Genomic DNA, 24,264 nt, shown 5'->3' on the forward strand with positions numbered 1-24,264 from the left:
AGCACTATGCCAGTTTTGTATGAGAAAAGCAGGATTCTAGAAGTATTATCATGAATTACTATTGTTGAAAAAACTCATGGCCATTATCACTAACTAGTCTGAGTGCAATTCAAAAATTTTCAAAGAGTTTTTCCAGATTCATTATTCATGATAATAATCAACTTCCTTTATCTCAGAATTGTTTTCAGAAGGATCAAACAAAATATATATTTTTAAAAAATGGATAATAAATGGGTGCATTTTTGTTAAAAAATACTGATAATTGTATCATTAAATTAATTTCAGAATGACACCTAATTTCACTAGAACTTTATTTGGATAGTTTTAGTCTGGTGTTCACAAATAACTAACATAATAAAATCCCATCTCCCCTAAGAAGGAATACAGTATTAGAAAGTGATACTTGATAGATTTATACTGCCATAAATCATAGCGATATATAAAAATAAAATGGATTATCTAAGAATTATCTTCTGACAGTTAGAATAACAGGTTGCTTATATTCGTTCTACTTCTGCAGTTAAAAAGACAATAGTACTTGAACACAATATGCTACATTTTGTGCAATCACATAGAACTGGTTAGTAGTAGATTTTTCTTTTGATCATTTATTATTTGATCGTAATAATAAATGATATTTTCTATCAAATACATTTTAGAATTCTAACTATAGCTTGGAAGGAAAATGGTTGATCCTCTCTAGCAGATATGATATGAACTACATATCATAGTTAATGCTTTAAATAGATTATTTTTTATCAATGCTTTCTATTTATTGTTTAACACCATGGTTACTGCCTTATTGTTTCTGTGAATAGCAATATACAGGTGCAATTAAATAATCAAATGTTGGAATTAGTTTATACTACTTCAGCAAGACCATCAGTGAACAGAAGAAAGTACTGCAACCCAAATCTGCACATACTGTAGGTAATGCTTTGCAGCTTTTTTTCTTGGAGATAATAATTTTAAAAGAGATGTACTTTTATGCATGTAGATAGCAGGATCTATAATGATACCAGTTCAGCTACATACTGTATTACATTCCTCTTGTGAAAGGCAAATTATTAATATATGATCACTTATATAATAGTGACATAATTTGGGTTTATATAAATGCCTAGATGTAAATATGAAGTCATAAGGAATTTAACTTAAAGGAAGATTTCAAAAATACAAATCAAAGAGAAACAGTGCTTCAAACTATTCATGAAAAAGTTAAGGAAAAGTTCTCCGAGCCCAAATAATGCTGAAATACTATTTTAAACAATTTTAAGCCTTTTATTTATCTTCAGTTGGACAACATCAGCGTTAATTAATGTTAAAGAAACAATCTGATTTTGAAAAATGTGAACAGTGCTAATATTCAGTCATCTGAACCATTCCAATTTTTTTGTTGACTAACGTGGATGCAAAAAATAAAATCTCTTTCTTTCTGAATGTGCCAAATTAGAAATTGGCTCCATTGTTTGCCAGTTTTGCTTGGAATCACATTTCAGATTTCTGAATAGCTTAAAAATCCCTTAATTTGGTAACTGCAATGAAAGGCAAATCTTGGATAAATAATTGCTTGTAAAAATCATGTGACTCAGTCTAGACAGCACAAAATATTTAATGGTAACATGTGCTTAACACACTGTATCTTCAAGTACCTTTTTATATTGTGATCCTCGGTTCGTAACTGTTAGTGTATATCTGCTATTTTCATTGTCAGCTATGATTGTATCAGTCACAATTTTTAGGTGGGACTGGGAAGGAAGAAGACTTTATTTTGACCCCAAATATCCTTTTATTAAATTGGTTTGAAGAGAATGTTTTTTCCTTAACCCCCTTTCTTTTCTTTTTTAAGTAGGATTGCTTCTTATCCCACACAGGATAAAATATACTGCTTAAAAAAATAAAGCGAACACAAATGTATAGGGTCCTATACGTTTGTGTTACCTTTATTTTTTTGAGCAGTATACATTGCTTAATACTGTCTTTAAAAGAACAAAACAAAAACTAGGATCCATTTCCAATAAACCTGTTTATTTATAATCAATCATACAATTAACAGTCACTTAATTAACCTAATTATTTCTGCTGACATTTAATGATAGTAACAGTTCACAATTCTAAAGCTGAATCCACTATTCTCTAATGCAGGGGTGTCAAACTGCCAGCCCGTGGGCCAGACAAGTCATGACAAAACCACGTCCACCCCATTACTGGCAATGGGGAAAAAGCTCTGATACATCGCGCGACGTCACAGGACATTGCGAGTTTGACATGTCTGCTCTAATGTATTACTGCTCAAAATATACGGTACTTCAATTCTATTGAAGTTTTTTTCAGCAGGAACCAGAGCAGTCAAATTTTCACAATTCTATTTTGTGAATAGTGCTACTTTTCCGGAGTTAACCCAATTTAAACAAATATCTGTTTACCATTCTAGCACAAAAGCTCATGTTTACTTGGGTCTTAATTACAATTTTGGTCTGTTTAAATATAATAGTCCTTAAAAAACATTATGTTAGTGTTCACTCAGGGAGAATGCTAATGCCATCTCTGGCTACATGTCAAGCATGAATATGTTGTCATGATTTAGAAATAGTGCCATTCAAGTTTTTATTTTGAGGTGGGATTTTTAAAATAATCATGTTTTCTTTGCAATAGGTGATATACTTCAACTGCTCTGGAATAAATTCAGTTGAAGGAGCTTTAGAAAGATATTACATAAACAAAAGGGAGAAGCAAAGCTAAATGCAATTATAAAAAAAGACATTAAACCATATAACAAGTCACACCATAGAGCAACCAATAGACAATAAAATAACAAAAACAATTCTAATTGGTTTGTACCAGTTTGTATGTGATATGAAAAATCTACAGCATTCAACAGACAACTTTACAAGTCGGAACTTATTATTTTAAAATATTAGATAGTGAACAGATTAATTTGTTTTAAAATTTATAGCTTTCAACAGAAGAAAAGAATAGAAAAATATGTAATAGAAATTGTTAGGTCAGGAAGAGAAAGTGATTAGTAAACATACAAAGTAACTTAGATGATGGTAATGCTTGTATATACATCTGAAATCTTGTCACTGTTTTTTTTTTGCTGTTTCTGAAAAATGTTTTTTGCTGTTTCTGAAAAACATTTCTGAAAAATGTTTCAGATGTTTCAGGTTGAGACGAATGGCTTTTGGATAAATGTATAGCGTCAGACATGGTATTAAAGATATTTTTTTAAATGTATCAGAAAATAAAAGATATGCTTCTTTTACTGTCTGTTTTTTTTATACAGTCATGTTGGATTATAAGAGCCATGGTGGTGCAGTGATTAGAATGCAGTATTTCAGGCTTTACTATGCTCACAGCCAGGAGTTCGATCCTGACTGGCTCAAGGTTGACTCAGACTTCCATCCTTCAGATTGTTGGGGGCAATATACTGAGTCTGTAAACTGCTTAGAAAGTGCTGTAAATCAGAGGTTCCAAACCCCCAGGCCACAGCCTGCTACTGGGCCATGATCTGTTAAGAACCGGGCTGTACAAGTGATTTGTGCATGCATGGGATTAGATTAGATTGAGCATGCAAACTCATTCCCTCCCTCCCTGCTGCTGGTGTAAAGCACTATGAGATGATATATACTGTACGTTTAAGTGCTGTTGCTATTATCAACATGGGTACTTAGTGTATTTTTAAAAAAGAAACATCTATTTTGTTAATCTATGATAGATAAAAACCTAAGTATGTACATTACCTGCATCTGTACAATAATTATTACCTTATAGTTCTTATACTGAAAAAGGTTCATAGAATAGAGAATAATTTATTATAGAATGAACCAGTGTCCTTGAGCATATTCAGAAAGTTTTATAGGAAGGATTCAGTAATACACTGAAGGATGCAGTGATAAAATAGTAACCTTACATAAAAGATTTTTAGAGAAAGTAATACCATTTTTTATGTTTACAAATTGTATGTGTTATGTCCCGAGCCTTTGCAAACGGCTCGGGCGTTTGCAGGCAGTCCCGGGCAGGTGCAAAGCTGCCCGGGACCAGACAGGCTGTCGCCAGCGCCGTGCGCATGCGCGGGTGCTGGCGCGGGAAAAGTAACCCATTTACCCGGGAGTTGCCTATATAAGAGGCTGCGAGGCGTTTGGGCGAGGCTGAAGCCATCTTCCTGTAAGCTGAACGCTGAATAAATGAAACTGAGAACTCCAGCTGCTTCTCGTGTCTGTTTTCCCGCCACGGACTCAACACTGGCGACGAGGATGGGATGCCTTGCACTACCTGGAAAGGAAGAAGTGTAAGCTTACCCAAGGAGTCCTGAGCGGCGGAAGAGGAACGGCGTCGACTCGGCAGCTGCCCGCCAATCCGGTGCGCATTCGGGGGTAGGCTGGCTGATAGACCCGTCTCCTGAAGATCCGAAGATGGCGAAAATCGGAAGGCTTTCAGAATTCGACGTCTCACATCCAGAGCGGTGGGAGTCCTACGTATCCAGAATGGAGAACTACTTCAAGGCAAACCAAGTGAGGGAAGATAGCTTGAAGGCGGCCACCCTGCTTTGCGTTTGCGGCCAAGACGCCTTCGAAATCGCAGAAAACCTTGCAGCACCTGTCCCAGTAGAGTCTGTAAGCTACGCAGACCTGAAGAAGCTGCTGAAGGAGCACTTCCACCCCAAGGTGTCCGTTATCTCATGGCGCCACACCTTCGAACAAAGGGATCAACGGTCCGGTGAGTCAGCCAAGGAATACATCGCCGCGTTACGGAAGGCCGCCAAGCCCTGCGAGTTCAAGGACCTCGAGGAACGACTGAGGGACCGATTCGTGTGCGGGTTAAGGCATCGCGAGCTACAACAGAGACTTTTCGCAAAGGAAGAATTATCCTTCCAAGACGCCTTAAGGGAAGTCACCGCAGAAGAAGCAGCAGGCGGCGCCGTCAAAAACATGCGGCCGATCAGAAACAGTGCAGAGGGTGCGTCCGTGCACCAGGAAGACGTCCGACGAAACTCCGAGGAGGATCCGGACGAGGAAGTCGACCGTCTACACCCCGCGAAGGAAGAGAACCAGAAGGGAAGCTCTTCGGCTCCGCTCAAGTGCATCGGCTGTGGAGGTCGCCACAGGAGAACCGACTGCAAGTTCCGCTCCGCTACCTGCCGGCATGCGGTAAACAAGGGCACATTGCAGCTGTGTGCCTGGGCCGACGAAAGGCACAACCCCAAGAAGAACGCCTGAAGGGTACCAGATTCCCCAGCCAGAATAGGGTAGGTTTTTGCGCTTCGCGAAGAAGCATCTGTAGAACAGGCACACACAAGCCCATGAAGAAAAAGCTGTCACTCAACGTGAAGCTACAAGGGGTTCCATTATCTATGGAACTAGACACAGGGTCTGCCCTTTCCATCATTTCATTGCATACATTTAGGAAGATTTGTTCCAGAGTGGGTCTAAGGCCAAGTTAAGGCCTTCTGATATTGTATTAACAGATTTTCAGAACTCAAGAGTGTGTGTTAAGGGGGAGGCCACCCTTAACGTGCAATACAAGAGTTTTGAAGGTCCACTAGACTTATTAGTAGTAGGGGGTGAACGAACGAGTCTCATAGGACTCGATTGGTTTGAGGCCCTGGGGATACACGTCACAGGACTCAACAGCTTACAAACACTCGACCTACAGGAAGTCTGCAAAGAATTTGCAGATGTTTTCAGCCCCCAGCTGGGCACATTCAAAGGACCACCTGTGTCCTTAAAGCTAGACCCCACTGTCACTCCCATTAGGATTAAAGCAAGAAGGGTCCCTTTTGCTTTAAAAAGTAAGATTGACACTGAACTAGACAAACTAATCCAACAGGGAATCCTAGAACCTGTTGATTCCAGCCCGTGGGAGACCCCCATTGTCACGCCTCTAAAGGCAAATGGGGACATTCGCATTTGTGCTGATTACAAATGCACACTCAATAAGGCATTGCAGCAACATGCCTATCCTGTTCCTGTGGTCAGTCACATCCTGGCCTCTCTCAAGGGGGGGCGTGTTTTTGCAAAGCTTGACCTAGCTCAAGCATATCAACAGCTGCCTGTTGATGATGATGCTGCCATAGCTCAGACCATTGTGACCCACAGGGGAGCCTTTAAAGTAAAAAGGCTACAGTTTGGAGTAAATGTCGCTCCTGGGATTTTCCAAAGCGTAATGGAAAACACACTACGAGGTATACCAGGGGTCTGCCCCTACTTTGACGATGTCTTGATTGCAGGAGACTCCACACACATTCTAGCTGAAAGGCTTAGGGCTGTCCTGTTAAGATTCAGGAAATCAGGCCTCAAGCTCAGAAAAGACAAATGCAAGATTGGGGTGCCTTCTACTGAATTTCTGGGATTCAAAATTGATGCTGCTGGGATTCATCCTGCTGAATCCAAACTAACTGCTATTTTAGATGCACCCAGGCCAAAGTCTAAGGCCGAACTTCAGGCCTTCCTAGGCCTCCTGAATTTCTACAATTCTTTTCTTCCACATAAAGCTAGTGTAGCTGAGCCTCTTCACAGGCTACTAGACAAACAAGCTGTGTGGCTGTGGTCACAAGCACATGAGGCTTGCTTTAAAGAAGTCAAGGCCTTGCTCACTTCTAACAGTGTTCTTGCACATTTCAACGAGTCTCTCCCTGTGTGCATCGCTTGTGATGCATCCCCCTACGGGGTTGGAGCTGTCCTGAGTCACCTCAGGTCTGATGGAACTCAGGTTCCTATTGCATACTACTCCAGAACACTGTCTTCTGCCGAGCGCAACTACGCTCAGATAGACAGGGAGGCTCTGGCTGTTGTTGCTGGAATTAAAAAATTCCACGATTTTCTATATGGCAGGCATTTCACGGTCTTCACTGACCATAAGCCTCTGCTGGGACTGTTTACCACACGTAAGCAGACTCCCCACATCATTTCCCCTAGAATGCTTAGGTGGTCTATTTTCTTGTCTGCATATGATTTTTCATTACTCCACAAGCCTGGGAAAGAAATGGGCCATGCTGATGGCCTCAGTAGATTGCCTCTGCCAGTAGTAGAAGCTGACCCCGCGCCAGCTGTCAACATTCTATCAATCCAAGCCTTGCCCGAGCTCCCTCTTAGTGCCAGGGATGTTACCGCTGAAACAGGTACAGATCACACACTTTCACGTGTCCGCTCCTGGGTCCTGTCCGGGTGGCCTGAGCACTGCCCTAGTCCTGAGTTTCAGAGTTTCTGGTCCAAAAGGAACGAACTGTCCCTTTCTCAGGGTTGTCTGCTTTGGGGAAACAGAGTTGTCATTCCCACCTCAATGAGGACTAGGGTCTTAGAATCCCTCCACTTGGGTCATCCTGGCATTGTTCGTATGAAGGCTCTTGCACGAAGCCACTTGTGGTGGCCTGGTTTAGATAAAGGTATTGAGGCTACGGTACACGCATGCCACCTGTGCCAACGATCTCGCCCAGAGATGCCCCAAGCTCCTGTGCATAGATGGGAGGAAACACAGTCCCCATGGTCTAGGGTGCACATTGACTACGCTGGGCCCTTTCAGGGCCAGTTCTTCTTGGTCCTTGTTGACAGCCATTCAAAATGGCTTGAGGTTGTGCCTGTCTCATCCACCACCACTGCAAAGACTATTCAGGTACTGAGGGGGATTTTTGCTGCACACGGGCTGCCAGATGTCATTGTGTCCGACAACGGCCCTCAATTCACCTCCTCCGAATTCCAAGCTTTCTTACAGGCAAACCTGATTCGTCATGCCACATCTGCACCTTTTCACCCGTCCACCAACGGTATGGCTGAACGCATGGTGCGCATCGCAAAGGACGCCTTGAAGAGACTCACCTACGGGGACTGGCATCACAGGTTGGCTGACTTTCTCCTTTCTTATCGCACCACACCGTCCACTTCTACAGGGAGAAGTCCAGCTGAACTTCGTTGGGGGCGCCAACTTACTACTAGACTTGACCGGTTGCATCCGGACAGACTGCCTTCATCTACCTCACATCCTAGGGCACCTAGACAACTACTTGTGGGTGCCCCGGTTTGGGCTCGCAATTACGGGCCTGGTCATACATGGGTCCCCGCTTCTGTGTCCAGGATCACAGGTCCTCTCTCCTACGAGGTTGCCCTGGACAACGGTCGTGTCCTGCGTCGGCACATCGACCAACTTCGCTCTAGGCGAGACTTTTCTGCTGAGACTCCTGGGTCTTTTCCAGGGGGGGAGGGGGACCCTTTGGAGCAAAGGGAAGGGCAAGAGCTACTGCCCATCTCCACTGAGGGAGCCACAAACGGCTCGTCCCAAGGTTCTGCAATTGCTCCGAAAAGAAAGTCATGGAGCTTACCCACACAACAGGCACTCACGCCTACTCCAGCCAGGGAGTCACCCCGGGGGCATACTCACTTTCCACACACATCACACAGCACTCCAGCAACGGAGGATACCCGGGGGCATCCCAACAAATCATTCCCCGCAAGAGAGCTGGCACACAATTCCCAAGGTTGGCCTGACCTTACCCCAAATCCTACAGGGGGTCAAACATACACAGAGTTAGTCGAGGAACCAAGTCCCGACTACAACAACCCTAGCACAAATCAGGGAACACCTGAGTTTTGGGAAAGTACAGAAACCCACACGAGCCCGAACACAGAATGGGGTTCAGGGAATGGACAGCCTCCTGACAGGTCTTGGACTGACCTAGGAGGTTCTACAGAGACGCCCAGCAGCGGCTATCACTTCAAGGGGCCTGAGGGTCTACAGCTAGGTAGGTCAACCAGGTCACAAAGTAACAGAAGCCCTGGCCTGACGAGCCCGGTGGGCAAGCAAGCAGGCCAGGCATCGGGGCACAGTCCTTGGAAGACACCAGGGCACAATAGAGAGAACAGGCTCACGCCTCCCTCCAGTCAGGGGACTTATGCCAGTAATCCAGAGCTAAGAAGGTCACAGAGAGCAAAGAAATCTCCCAAGTACCTAGAAGACTACATAACATTGCTGGCAAAGCAAAAGCCAGTAAACAGTGGGAACATTGGGGAGCAAAATGTCATATAAAATAAATGTTGTATGTTGGTAGTAGTTTTAGCCCGGGGGAAAGGGGTGTTATGTCCCGAGCCTTTGCAAACGGCTCGGGCGTTTGCAGGCAGTCCCGGGCAGGTGCAAAGCTGCCCGGGACCAGACAGGCTGTCGCCAGCGCCGTGCGCATGCGCGGGTGCTGGCGCGGGAAAAGTAACCCATTTACCCGGGAGTTGCCTATATAAGAGGCTGCGAGGCGTTTGGGCGAGGCTGAAGCCATCTTCCTGTAAGCTGAACGCTGAATAAATGAAACTGAGAACTCCAGCTGCTTCTCGTGTCTGTTTTCCCGCCACGGACTCAACAGTATGGATCTACAAAAGAGAAAACTATATATTTAAAAGTTTTAAATTATATAAATGTAAAGTCCTTGATAATTTATAATTATATAAATATCCATTTTTAATGAATGTCTATTTCTGGTTTGTTTAAAAAAATGATGCACAAAATGCAACAGTCCATAAGTGCCAGCTGTTCATTAACATGGTTTTAATAATGACAATGCAATAGGTATATTTTTGCCCCAAGAAATCTGGAAATAGGTAAAGAATCAGCTGTAAAATAGATTAATAGCCTTGGAATATTTCAAGGACTAGAACAGTGGCTCCAGGATTACTAAAACAATTCAAACTTTGTTTTAATTACTTTTGAAACAGCATACTATTATTTCAGCATTAATTATGTGGAGATATATAATGAAAAGCTAAGGGCCAGTTATGAATCTTAGGAAAAAGAGATAAATGATTGTATAAATCGTTCTATCTTGATGCTTGTTGAGTCCTCGAGTCAACGGCAAATGAATAGAGCACATTCTGTAATTCCAACAGCCTTTTATTTCAGTAGTTCTCTCTCCGTCACAGCTCTGAGGCTCGCAGGCCTCTCTGTCTCCTTTTAATAGAATCCCCGGGCAAAAAGGTAACATTCTGGCGCGCTTCCGCGCCTCGTGCATGCGCACGAAGCTGGCGCCACTCAGTCTGGTCCCGGGCAGCTTGCAACTGCCCGGGACCATTGCAACGTCCCTTTGCAGGCTCAGGACACAACAATGCTGTTCTTTTTTACCTTCACCGCAGCAGGAGCTTCTGATCTCTTTACCTAAAAGCTTTGATTCAGGACTTAAACTGCAATGTGTGGAAGATCAATTTTTTTCCCCTTTCTCTTTCCCTGCACAGTCTTGAAGAGTCTGGATTGGAGTCCAAGAATAAGATTATAGGCACATCTTTGATACCAATGTTGCATTTGTTTCTGGGATTATTTAAAATGGGACTAACTAGGCTCACTATTCATATAAAAAAGTTCTTCATCAGCCTTCATACAACCATCAAAGACTTCAAGAGTTTAGCTAAAAATTGTTGAAAAGCTTAACATTAGCGAAGGCTGCTTTCAAGGCTTACGGTATCCTGTGATTACCACAAGATTCAGGTAGCAGAAAATTCAGCCCCATCTTCAAGTTCATTGTCTCCCTTTCAAACTGTTTAGGGGCTTGATTTGGTTATTTTCTCTTTGTCAATTTTTTTGTTTCCTTCAGCTAACACACTAGATCAGAGGTCCCCAACCTTTTGGGTACCAGGGACTGGTTCCGTGGAGAAAGGTTTTTCCATGGACTGGAGAGTGCGTGGTTTTGTGTGCTGCCTGCATCTCGCAGATGGGGCTTTGCTTGTTTGTGCAGACTGGTTGCTGGCATGCTGCGACCCGGTACCAGTCCATGGACTGAGGGTTAGGGACCCTGCACTAGATGTAAGTATAGCCATCTCCTGCACTGATATTTTTATATCACAGATATTGACAGCTCAATATCTCAACTGTAAAACTTAAATAAAAACACACTATATAACGTTAACTTTTAGTATTTTTGTGCAAACAGAAAAAATAATCTAGGAATTTAATATTTTAAGCATTTCTTTAATTGCTCAATTGCTTCTCTTATTATCAATTACTGCATATAATTACAGAAAATGTTTGAATTAAACTGGTTATTTCTACTTTGTATATAATTCAACTGAATACTTAACATTGGACTACAAATTCAGTGCAACAGTAAAAAAGCGCTGTTCAGTTATTAGTACTAACTGAATAATTATATACTTCATTATTTTATTTGTAGCATTTATTTCTAATAATGCTAATCATCTGCAATTATTCTAATAAAAAGTATATGATACCCTAAGAAAACATAATATTTTGGATATAAATACATTTTATATTAGATATAAATGCATTATGATAAATAAATGGATTAAAGCAGCTTAATGCTAAACTTCAATTCAGGCATTGTTTAACATGCATTTTTAATAACAGGCATTATTTAACAATGTGTGAATCCTCAGATTATTCCTTTGTCTAACTGATTTATATCCTGCCCTTATCCAAAAAAGGCAACTTAAGCCCTTAATAATAAAACAAAAAGCTTCAGTTAAAAAATCAAGCTGACCAAAACTTAAAATGATTCATGGATGGTAAAATCCAGAGTAAAATATTAAAATTCATCAAAATATAGATTAAGGAAATCTCATTGTTATTCTTCTTAAAACTAGAGTCCTCTTTCCCATGTACATGTAGTAATATTTGTGACACATGTTATTGTCCAAAATGGGTGTACATAAATGTAGTAAAAATAAGTTAATATTGCAACAAAAATTACATGAGAAAAGTCCTGCTATCTTTTTCTATAAAGTATATCACATGTATGCACATATAAAAAAGCAGGGTTTCAATCATATGATCACTTGAATTTTGTGACTTCATGAAGGTCCTTGCTATTAAATCAGATAAATAATTGGAGATTTTGTATTTTCATGCACATATTGAAGATTGCTTGACCAACTAGGCAATATCTCTAAATTCATATTTGACAGTGTTTTCAAAAAACCCCAACAATTCATTAATTTGATGTTTATTAATACAACATTGTGAAAATGTATTGTGGTCTACTTAAAAAGAATGTTAGATTTGGATTTAACAAACCAGCTACAGTGGTAATTTTTGTGAAATTAAATTAATGAAACATGAAATAATGTGTTAAATAACTGAAATGTAGTTTTGCACACATAAGGAAGAGTTTCTTTACCTCATAGTTTTGATAGTTGACTCTTAAATTAAAAGTCACAAATTAATATTATGATAGTAAATAGATTAGAAAAATTCCTTGGATTATATACATGATGAAATGTTAAAAATAGACTTGCCCAAGGAAAAATAAACCACATCAGTCAACATTATTTGAATAAAGGTAAGTTAGGCTTGTTGTGATAAATTGTTTTTGAAATCTTATTATGTATCCTGCAATCATTTCCCCCAAAATAGGACTATGGAAATATAAATAATCCAAAATAGTACAAGTACACTTTCTTCATATTTATTAATAACAATTCACAAAATATATTATTAGCCATATTGCATTTTATAAGCTCTGATACACAAATAAGAAGAAACTCACCATTTTGATCTGTGGTAATTGTGATGGCTGTGAACTGCTTTGGTGAAAAGCTTAATTCAGAAACACCATTCATGGCTTCTATTTCAAAAGTGTAGTTCACATGGGACACAAAATCAAGCACAGTCACTGAAGAATTTATAAGCCCACTATGTCTTGGAACAAATCGGATTCCTCCTCCACAAATCTCACACCGCCTGGTATCAGATCCACATTTTTTACAAATGACATTATAGGTAAGGTCTTTTCTCCCTCCTGTGTCACTTGGTGTACTCCATTCCAACATAAGAGCTGTTTCATTTATGTTAAAGATGACATTCCTTGGAGCAGAAGGTGGTCCTACAAAAGGAAAAAGAAAATAATCTGCGTAAGTGTCATTGTCTTATATTAACATACACATTCACACTGAACATATTTTCCATCCTTGATTTACAAAAACAAATTCTGAAGGGCAAATAAAAGAGACAAAAGCTGTGAAGAACTCTTTTTTAAATTTCTTCACAAATATCATATAGAAAGGGGAAAAAAACCATTCATTTGGGCTCCTACAATGATATATGTAAAATATTCTATAGTAATTTGGACAACATCAGAATTTAACTAGGCAAATACAAACATATAAAACTAGGAATAAAATCAGATTAAAAGTAGTATCCAAATTCAGAACACATTCAAGATATGACTTACAGAATCTAGCAGCTGATAAAGTAGGTATAAAATATGGATTGACTGTTCTGAGATTTGACAAAATGATTGATAGTTTTGAAGTCTTTTGTAACTACTTTACAGTTGTCACTCATAATTATACAATTTTTTAAAAAAATGACAGAAAAAGTAAATAAGAATTCATTTTATTATTCACATGTTATATGTTCATACTTTCATGAATCTTCTTCATAGGTAAAGAGCATTTTGCTGTGATTATTTTTATTTGTGAACTGTAACAAAGGATCAAATTGAAAAATATGGGTTACAGTATTTATTATTTATTTTATTTATTAATAAAATTTATATGCCGCCCAATCCCTAGAGACTCAGGGCGGCGTACAAAATTAAAACAATAAATATAACAATAAAATAAGTGCATTCATTCAGCATGTCCCAATCGTATCCCGGCCCCCCCGGGGACATCAACCCCAGACCTGCTGGATCAGGAGAGTTTTAATGGCTTTCTTAAAGGCTGGCAAGGTGGGAGTAGTTCGAATCTCGGGGGAAGTTGATTCCACCAGGTCAGAGCCACCACAGAAAAGGCATATGCATTTTATATTATTGCATTTATTTAAGAGAACCAAAATCAAATTCTTAACATAAAAATATCAGTGGATTTCTCATCTGTTTTCAAAAATCATGGAACTGTAGCATTAATATGCTTCAAACTATTATGGATCCTATTTGTTTTGTTCTAGAATAATAAATTGAGGTAAATGTGATATTTATGATAAGAAGTATTCAAAACCTAAGGAGGTCAGCTTCTGGGGACATACTGTCACTATTTTGAAGTTATTGTTAACAAAAACAATATTTTTTTTAAAAAAACTTTTTACTGGCTACACCAACTGGCCATAAAATTCTGTATGCCCACTAATAATAATTTGATTGCATTGCCAATATTTTCTGTGTCATTTCTCTAATACCTCCACTAAGGCATATGGATATTTATTTGTAATTCAGGATATAATACAGTGTATAGATGAAATAAATTGTAATCCATGGAAATGTAACAAATAATAAATTTGTTAATCACTATGATGCAACCACAATCTTTGTTAATTCTGTATAAATATCATTTGAAGAAATTATGTCCAAGTTATTTTTTTAAAATTACAATTTGCTAATGATTTTCATAGTTAATCAATGTACAGAGGATTTTAGAATTCGTTTATAACAAAAATATGATTTATTGTCCATTTGTACTGCTGTGAACAGGAAATTGTTATCAATTGTGGTAGGAGTGTTTAAAAGTGTATAAATGACAGTGTGCAGATTCTTAAGAAATAGACACCCTTCATACTCAAGGGCCCTCATGCCAATTTGCATGACGATTAAATAGGTTTTTAATTGCCATTAAATTATGCCAACTAAACTGTGATTTCATGCAAATATTAAGCTGTAATGACATGCAGTGAATGATTTACTAAGATTTAGAACTTGGAACAAAGAGAGACAATTAATTATAATCCACAGATTCTGCTAAATTATGTGTCACTGGGATTTTTATGAATGTGGCCTGATTGCTTTGTTATCATTTATACATTATACATAGATTATATGTCACCTTGGGGGGAAAAAACCTGGCAGTCATATCCTTTTTTGCAGACATCTGTGAGTAATACACTCTGGAATTTCCTTATGTTATATATTTTGTTTAGGCAAGCAAATACATGGATGATTTTAAATTATGCATGTATTATATTCCAGATCTAACACATAGTGAATGTTTATTATTGCATTTAAAGTAAAAGTATATGATATCCAATACCTAGACAGATAAGTTGGTCTCATCTAAGAATCTTAGTATAATTGAAGGAATCAAATGAATATCTTGGAAAGAACAGCAACATTGTCAAGGATGTGCCATAATCTTATTCATCCACTCTCCCAGATTGTGCAGGGAAAGGAAGTTTAAGTCCTGGATCCTTGAGAAGGTTTATCCATGTATTGCTGAATTCACACTGACTTGATGCCACATAATCAATTCATATATACACACAGAATCACATACAAAAAAATAAACACTAGTTACCACAAAAATGTTCCTAAAAGTGTAATTATTCTATTAATAATGGAGTTGGTGCAGTGAAACAAAGTGTGCTGTTATTTTGACGATACATGAGACTGAGGAATCCTTTTTCAATATATAAGTGTCTTGGGACTAAAGGAAAAAATAATTTGCATTTTTGATTAGCAAAAACAAATGCTGTTTTTATCTTTTAAAATAATAGGAGGGATAAGTGAAGAATTTTAAACACCAGGATCAATTAAACTTACGGGTACATGCCATAGTTGGTGGATCCTTATCAGCTCGGAAGTAACCTTTTTCACACTGGCATACAGATGTTGCTTGCACAAAGGTTTGGCTGTGTGGAGGACACTTGGAACACTTTATATTTCCAGCAAATGCTTTATAGAATCCTGACCGGCAAGCTGTGAAAAAGAGGAAAGCAGCTATACTTAATTTATGCTACATTGCCTCTACCTATATAAAAACATATTTCTCTGTCTTTTTCAAAAGCATGGTTACACTGTAATGTGACGTAGGAATGGAATGCAGCCTTGGAATGTATAGGTAAGTACAAATTGTATCTTCTGCTGTTCAAATCAAGAAGGGGAGGTTACAGGCAGTCCTACAATTAGATCATCTGTGAGAATGTCTCTTTGCTTTTCATTCTATGGGGACTTCAGTGGCCTAACTGCACTGAGAGGAATTGCACAGCTCATGTAAGTAACCTAGTGTGCACAATGCAGATACATGGGAAATACAAATATATAATACAAATTATCCAGTAATTATTATATGTGTACACTTAATATTTATTAATATTTTTATAGGTTTTATATTCCCATTGGTCAGAATATTATAGTCTAATCTATAGTATAGGAGTAATCATCAGACTTACATTACACTAAGATTTTTTTCCATATATTTAACAGTCAGAAATAAATGAGTGGTAATCACTAGTATAATTATTCATAAAAAATAAAGGTTGACTGAGCCTTCCATCCTTTCAAGGTTGGTAAAATGAGGATCCAGATTGTTGGGGGCAATATGCTGACTCTGTATACCACTTAGAGAGAGCTATAAAGCACTGTGAAGTGGTATATAAGTCTAAGGGCTATTGCTATTGCTAAATCATAATATGCCACAAATTTGCATTAGGTTCCAAATGAGATAAAAAAAATTACAAATCATTCACAGAGATTATGATGCCTACTTCTTCCACAATCCCTAGGAGATAGAAGAAAAGCATTATATGAAATATACTATTTGTAAAAAAGTTCCCAGCTTTAACAATTTTGTACCCTTATGGCTTAGAGAAATATTTGAATTTTTGAGAAAATACTGTGATCCCTTTCACAGAATGACTTCTACCATAGGTTAGAATAATCCTCTATATAAATATTTTAGAAATCTTTTGACACAAATCACAAAATGCTGAATTACCAATAGCAGCTGATAAAGTTGCTCCTTCCTTTTCTCCCAGAATGCTCATTTTCTTACGAGCTTAATTTATCATATTTTTCCTGTGCAAATGGGATCAAAGTTTTGATCACTTGCTATTTAATATTCTAATTTTCTTATAACGCCCACATGGGGCCCAAGGGCATCTTTGTAAATAAATTTGATGCTAGACCCTAGTGTTCTGTTTCTAGCATGCTAGCATTTTAACATTAATCTTACTATTATAATTAGTTTTCAAATAACAAAGTTTGAAATATACTAACTGTCTAAGTGTATTAGGAAATTTTATGCAATGTTTGCATTTTTGGTATCACAATTCGTATCTCAATTTAGCTGCAATAAGAATTACAATTTTATATATATTTTAGGTGGATTACAGCTTCCAGGTCTCGACTGCAAAAATCTGTGTAAAATATTAGCAAAGGAATTTTTTCTATCTCTTTACTGTCATCTTGTGCCCCTTTGAACTTTTGCAATCCAGATCTGGTAGAAGTTAATGGAATTTATAATAATCATTATAAATTATGCACAGGGGACTATCAGATATTGGAAAACATTGCCTATGCAAGAGGTCAGAATATGATTGGACTCCTGGGACTGATTAGACTGTACTCTAACAATACTTGGTCTTACGGTTATATATTCTTAATTTTCTTCTCCATCTATAAATTTACATATAATCCAACTTTTGCAAAATACTGCCACTGAACCAGCTGATCAACATCTGTATGTGAAATCAGATTTATGAACACGTAGGCTTGTTTAAACATGAAAAGTAAACCAACAATTTATGTACATTCTTGATTAAGATTGATTTAAATTGTTGTCTAAAGAATATAAATAGATATTTTAATATAGCTGAGTTTCTGCCAAATGTAAATTCAACAAAAGAAAAAGAAGGTGCCAAATAATCTACCTTTGCTTCCTTTTATTGTCAAATATTAGACTGTTAAAATCTTATCTTCCAATAGATACTATCTGTTCCAAGCATAGGTTATTTTGCTAGTATTTTGTAGGAAGATAGGTATGTCTTTTTTTCTATTGCTTTTTAAAAAGCATATTAAATAGAAATCTAAAAAAGTAAAAAAAAAACAAAACTAAAATTAAAAAATGAGAATATATAAACATGCTTGTTCAATATTTCTACTTTAAATGATATTTTAGTGACTGTAATCTATGAAAATAATTATTTATTAAACAAATGTATATAGCTGCCCAAGTTAATTACAGCATTTAAATACCAGATAAAAACCACAAATATATGCCATTTACTTCTCTGTTAATTGGTATATTGAAGTCTGAGCAATATAAAAATTCTTGTAAGTAGTTAAGTAAATAATACATATTTTGCACAAATTATTAATTTATTTAATTTATAAGTTACTGATCTGGAACTAATATCTTAGATTTGCATATATTTTAAATCACAGTCATGAAAAGTGAGTTTTACATTCTTTTATGGAATAAATCCTTCAAATTGGAGCAAAATCTCTGTACAACACCCTTCATCTGAAAGGAAGAATACACATCAAGAATAGGTTTAGAAATAACATGAAAAGTCACAAAAGGATCTCAGAGATTTATCCTTATCTTAGAAATGGTCATCCATTAGATCAATCAAAATATTTTTTTTAATGAAACCATGTCTAAAATCAGTTGAAATGAATCCATTATGGATTGATTAAACTGTCCAATTTAGTTCCAAATTTATTATTCCAAATCTTAATTTTGCCTCAAATCAATAGTATCAGCAACAAAATGCCACTTAGCTAGATGTATAACAGCCTCCCAAGTCAGCCATCCATGGTAAAGTAAATAAAATATTTGTTTAAATTGTCAAAAATATCATTAGGTAGCTACTCTAGTGATTTATTGGCCAAATATTACAGCTTTCATGTGAAAAATTTGAAATGTTTTATAATGTCATAAAACAATACTAAATCCTCAAGAGAATTTTCATAGAAATCCAAAATTTAATGACATGCCATCAAATACCAGAACAACTTGTGAAAATTTAGAATATTAATGATGTCACAAAATGAGTCAAGATAAGAAGTGGTTCCTGACTTATAACTATAATTATTTGTTTGGGGTCAAGATGAGAAATAGTTCATGACTTTGCACATCCATTGATTTATTAAATTATGTAATAAAATATGAATGGATTTGAGTGCATATTTATTCTAATATATTATTAGAAAAATAATTTTCACAAACAATTTTCTTCAAAATAGGTTCTTTCTCCTAATAAGTACATAGTGATAAAGTTTTATTTTGGTGTTTAAACCATTACAAGTTATAGAAAGTGCATGTCATCCTCATAACTCAATAACTTAATAACTTCAATCAGAACAGAACTGGAAGGGATGTTGGCAGTCTTCTAGTTGAACCCTCTGCTCAAGCTGGAGACCCTATACTTTATACCAGTGATGGCGAACCTTTTAGAGACTGAGTGCCCAAACTGCAACCCAAAACCCACTTATGCATTGTCGGGTGCTAGGTAGGTGTGGCCCATTGGGTGGGCATGGCTGCGGTAGTAACAGCAGACTGGGTGGAACTAAAAAGTTTAATCAATCAATTCCAACTTTGCAAGATCTTTTTTTTCCCCCGCGAGAAATTGAAATTGACTGATTGATTGAACCTTTTCTTTTTGCACACAGTGGCAGAGGCCTAAAGCGAAAAGGTTTTATAAATCCCAGCTGAAAGCCTAGGCCTGGGACGACGGCGCAAGTGCCCACATAGAGAGCTCTGAGTGCCGCCTCTGGCACCCGTGCCATAGGTTCGCCACCACTGCCCTATACCATTTCAGACAGATGGCTGTCCAGTCTTTTCTTAAAAACCTCCAGTGTATTAATGTATTTAATGTATTAAAGAATATTTTTATTTTTAAAATAAATTTCAAAAGTACAAATTAGATTAGTTTGTACAAACTGTTAATCAAATGAAAATCTCTCTCAATATTACAAATATCCAGTCTTATCTACAGAAGTTGTATAGCCATACTAGTCATGGTAATTCTACAAGGAATAATCCCAACTAGCTATTTGATTTGATCTAAATTTTATAAATATATACAGATTTTATAAATATATTTATCTGGTCTACAGAGATCATCCCAAAGAGGAGGCAAGCAATATGTTTTGATGAATAGTAATCTTTCATTTCATAGCAGCACCAGTCTAAAAATAACTAATAATCCAGTTATCCTTTCAGGTCCACTATAGAGTGCAGAAATGTTATGGTTGATTTTACAAATCTATTTAACAGCCCTAAGGCCAGATACAAAATGAGATCATCATGGTGACTGAATACATTAAAGTAAGAATCAGTCCTTTATAGATATAATATGATAACATGCTGAGAAAGTCCAAACAATCAGTATCTTGGAATAACTGAACTGTGGAGAGTACTGATTGCTAGATTCAAAATAAAAATAAGGAAGCTCTTTTAACAGGTCAGTGCGTATGCAATCAGAATCTGAAATAAACATCTCAATGCCCAATGCAGCTGCAGTCAAGTAGAAGTCAAATCCTGTCAGATTTTCACATGTAAGCTTTCCATAGAGACTTTCCCAGAACCTGTTTTTCAAATGTGTTTTAAAAGTTTTATAATAGTAATAAAATAGAGAAAAGTATACCGTAGAATTGGAAAAAATGATTTCTTTTTGTAACCTATTATATATTTTAAAGGAATATATGTTCAATATTGTATTGCAGGTTTAAAGTGAATACCATGGGAAAGAGATTGGAATTCTTGGTGTTAAAAGAAATGAACACCTGGTTCTTTGGAGGCTGGAAAATTATTTTATCATTTAGAAGTGAGAACATTAGTAACATTAGTAAACTGTTCCAGAGCTTCATGCCTGATTGTCCAGAATGCTCAGAATCATGGTAAGCCATATTAAATTTAAAGAAAAACTTTACAAAACAACTAATACAAAATTGTTTATTTAAAATAGGAATCTTGCAAGGCAAAAGCAATCCACAATGAACTTTCCTCTCTCCAGAATGTGTGCACTGGGCTGTTCTATGCATAGTATTTATATGGTGCCTGGTGTGTGGCTTTTAGTTGTTAATTTTGGTAATGATAGTTGGCTATTAAATCCCTGCTCAGCCAACAATCTTAGTAGTTGCAAAATTGAATGTGTGTCCTTGTTCATTGCAATATGAGGCTACCAATGAGTTTAGGTCTTCTTGTCTAACCGCTCACTCATGTTCTTGCAATCTGGTGATTAGCTTCCTCCCCATCTGTCCTACATGTTCACAGGGACAATCTATGTTAGGAATCCAGTAAATTGCATTGGAACTTTTTCCCATCTCCAAACAATCTTTTTAGTGCATGTTTTGTCTTCATATGGTAGCCTCTGAGCAGTGGGCAATTCCCATTTGAAGATCAAGCTGTGTTCTACTGCTTCCAAAATGGTTTTGATGTATGGCAGGGTTTGCCATATAGTTGATATTTTATCTTCTTTCTTCTTTTCTCTCCCCTGTATGTTGCACAGGCATCATGTGAAAAATGCTTGTGAGTACCCAGAATTATTCATGTAGGTACCTGCTTTCCAGTTGGTTTGCTTGCTGGATACTACAATGGATTCATATAGTGTTCTGATGCAAATCTTTTTATGTGACAGTGGATGGTAACTCAGAATGTGTAGAGTTTTGAAACAATAGCCAACAACTTAATTGCCAGTCAACAATACCCCAATCAACAACTAAAAATCCGCACACAATCAGGCACCACATAAATACTATGTATAGAATAGCCCAAAGCAAATATTTTGGTAGAGAAACATTCCCTGAGGATGGGCTCCACACGAGTCCAAAAGCTCAGAAGACTAATCCTCTGGTCCCAATAAGCAACCCAGATTGGATCCTGCAAGAAACAAAATGTTTCCTGTACAACTATACTTCCAATTATTGCATTTGATTTTATGTGTTTATTAATGAGATTTAACCCCATCCTTAACCTGAAGGAACATTAGACAATATCTATGCATATTTATATGTGCATATATACAAAAACTGTATAGATTTATAGATTTATAGTCCTAGTCGTCAATCATTTGTTCCGTACATAAGAAATATCTATGACCTCTATTCAGCTGACAGAGTAAAATTCAGCATCATTTGTCAATATCACTAAACTAAATGTCAGTTTTAATAAATAATACATTATTTGGTTTTATTTACTCCTATACTAGTTAAACTTTCTTAGCTATATTGAATATAACTTCCATTAATTATCTAGTTGAATTCATTTGCAAGTGCTTTTATGATATGTAAAACTCTTGATGTATTAGAATATGTCAATAGCTGCTCTTCACATATTAAATAGAAAATCAGCTACAAAATTGCTCTATACTAAAACAGAATGTTAATTGAACTGCCACAAATAATTTTGTACTATAGAATTTAGTAACTGCTATTTTCCTGACTTAAAGCTTAGATTGTTGATTCAGAAAAGACTCAATACTAGGATTGCTAGCTACTATAAATTTGCTTGTTCATTACTATCTCCCCAACATCTTGACATGAGTAGCTTCTTAATACAACAATGGGATTATATTTATATGAATTCTGACAAATAAATAACTGCAGTATATTCAGGGGTAGATTAGTTATTTTCAGTTATAGAAAGGGTTGTAACTGTCTATTCATGGAAACATCTGGAAGCATCCAATATTCTTTTTATGATCTTCTGCAACTTTCTTCATTTTTATCCAAGTCAAAACACATTGGTGTATTGATGTGATTTTTGATGTGACATTTGAACAAATGTCAAAATTTATCTTGACATGTTAGAATTTTTTTATTATGCGTTCAATAAACCAATGTATTTTTTTCGTGGACAGAAATGAAGAAAATTACAGAAAAACATTTTGTACAAATGATTTAATTTTTAATGGTCTTTAATCAATTTGTGGTTGCTTCTGATTTCTGATATCTAACCATTCAGCAGTTGAATAGCATTGTAATCATTTTTGTATTGTGATAATAGTTCAATAACTACAATTCTCTAATCATGCCCAATAAAAGAAATATTCCAAAATAAAACAAAACATCATTTTTACTGCTGATAAATGATCAAATTAATTCTTCTTTACTATGACATTGTATCCAGCAACTATTTCTTGCATCCTACTTAGTGCAGAAACAAATGGAATGACAAAAGACTTAGAACAGCAATTTAATACTGAGTGTAATTCATGCTGCATTTTCTCTTATAAGGGTCCATTTTTTTTCAGTAGTTATTGTTGTGTCCTGAGCCTGCAAACAGGTTCAGGACACAACATTCCTGGGCAGTTGCAAGCTGCCCAGGACCAGACTGGCTGGCGCCTGCTTCACGCGCATGCGCGAGGAGCAGAGCGCGCCAAATGTTGCCATTTGGTCCAGGGAATGTTCTTAAGAGAGGCAGAGAGGACTGCATGCCTCAGAGCTGAAACGGAGCTGAAGGAACAACAATAAAAGCTTCTTAACTCTACGAGATGCTCTGTGATTTATTGCCATTAAGCTGAGGACTCAATAACTGGCTACGAAGGTGGGATGCCTTACAAGCAATTAAAAGAATTGTAAGCTTACCCAGGAGTCTGGAGAACAGCTAGGAAGACGGTGTTAAATTCAGCACCTGCCTGCCAATACAGCGTCATTGGAGGTAAGCTGGCTGATCGACCCTTTCCTTACAAAAGAGAAAATGGCAAAGATAGGGAAGCTTTCTGAATTTGATGTCAAGCACCCAGAAAGATGGGAGTCTTATGTGGCCAGAGTAGAAAACTATTTGAAAGTAAACCAAGTAAGAGAAGATGGCTTAAAGGCTGCTACTTTGCTCTGTGTTTGTGGTCAAGATGCATTTGAAATTGCTGAAAACGTAGCAGCCCCTGCGCCTCTTGAATCTATCACCTACACAGATTTTAAAAAATTACTAAAAGAATATTTTCAGCCCAAGTTGTCTGTTATTGCATGGAGACATACCTTTGAACAGAGGGATCAATGGGCTGGTGAATCAGCTAAAGAATACATTGCAGCTTTGAGAAGAGCAGCCAAGCCTTGTGAGTTTAAAGACTTAGAAGAAAGGCTGAGAGACAGATTTGTATGTGGGCTTAGAAACAGAGACTTGCAGCAGAGACTTTTTGCAAAGGAAGACATATCGTTCCAAGATGCCTTGAGAGAGGTTACTGCAGAAGAGGCAGCAGATGGGGCAATCAAGAATATGAGGCCTATCAGAAGTACTCCAGAAGCTGTTTCCGTGCACCATGAGGGAATCCAGGAGAGCTCGGAAGAGTATTCTGAAGAAGAGGTGGATCATCTCTACCCAGCCAAAGAAAGGAAGCAGAAGGAAGGCAAAGAAAAGTCTTCAGCTGTACCCAAGTGCTTCGCCACAAGAGAACTGACTGCAGGTGCCGTTCTGCAATCTGTAGAGCATGTGGAAGGCAAGGCCACATAGCAGCTGTGTGTCTGGGCTGTCAGAAGGTACAACCCTGAGAAAGATTGCGCCTGAAAGGTACCAGGGTCCCCAGCCAAAACAAGGTGGGTTTCTGCGCTTCATGAAGAAACATTTATAGGACAGGCACACACAAGCCACTCAAAAAGAAACTGTCACTTAAAGTGAAGTTGCAAGGAGT

At 37.3% G+C, this 24,264-nt stretch overlaps 1 protein-coding gene across 2 annotated transcripts in view; it reads right to left on the reverse strand.

Annotated features, from left to right (window-relative positions):
- The window catches only part of EPHA6 (EPH receptor A6), a 429,534-nt gene that overhangs the window by 178,765 nt on the left and 226,505 nt on the right, over positions 1-24,264 (reverse strand). For both annotated transcript variants that reach the window (XM_039335687.1, XM_039335688.1), the window contains exons 4-5: positions 15,455-15,610; positions 12,470-12,805 (exon numbers count right to left, since the gene is read on the reverse strand). In XM_039335687.1, coding sequence (XP_039191621.1) covers positions 12,470-12,805; positions 15,455-15,610 — 492 coding nt within the window. The remainder of the gene's footprint in view (positions 1-12,469; positions 12,806-15,454; positions 15,611-24,264) is intronic.

Source organism: Crotalus tigris, unplaced genomic scaffold, assembly GCF_016545835.1.
Source record: "Crotalus tigris isolate CLP2741 ecotype Arizona unplaced genomic scaffold, ASM1654583v1 scf7180000017646.2482762, whole genome shotgun sequence".
Lineage (NCBI taxonomy): Eukaryota > Metazoa > Chordata > Lepidosauria > Squamata > Viperidae > Crotalus > Crotalus tigris.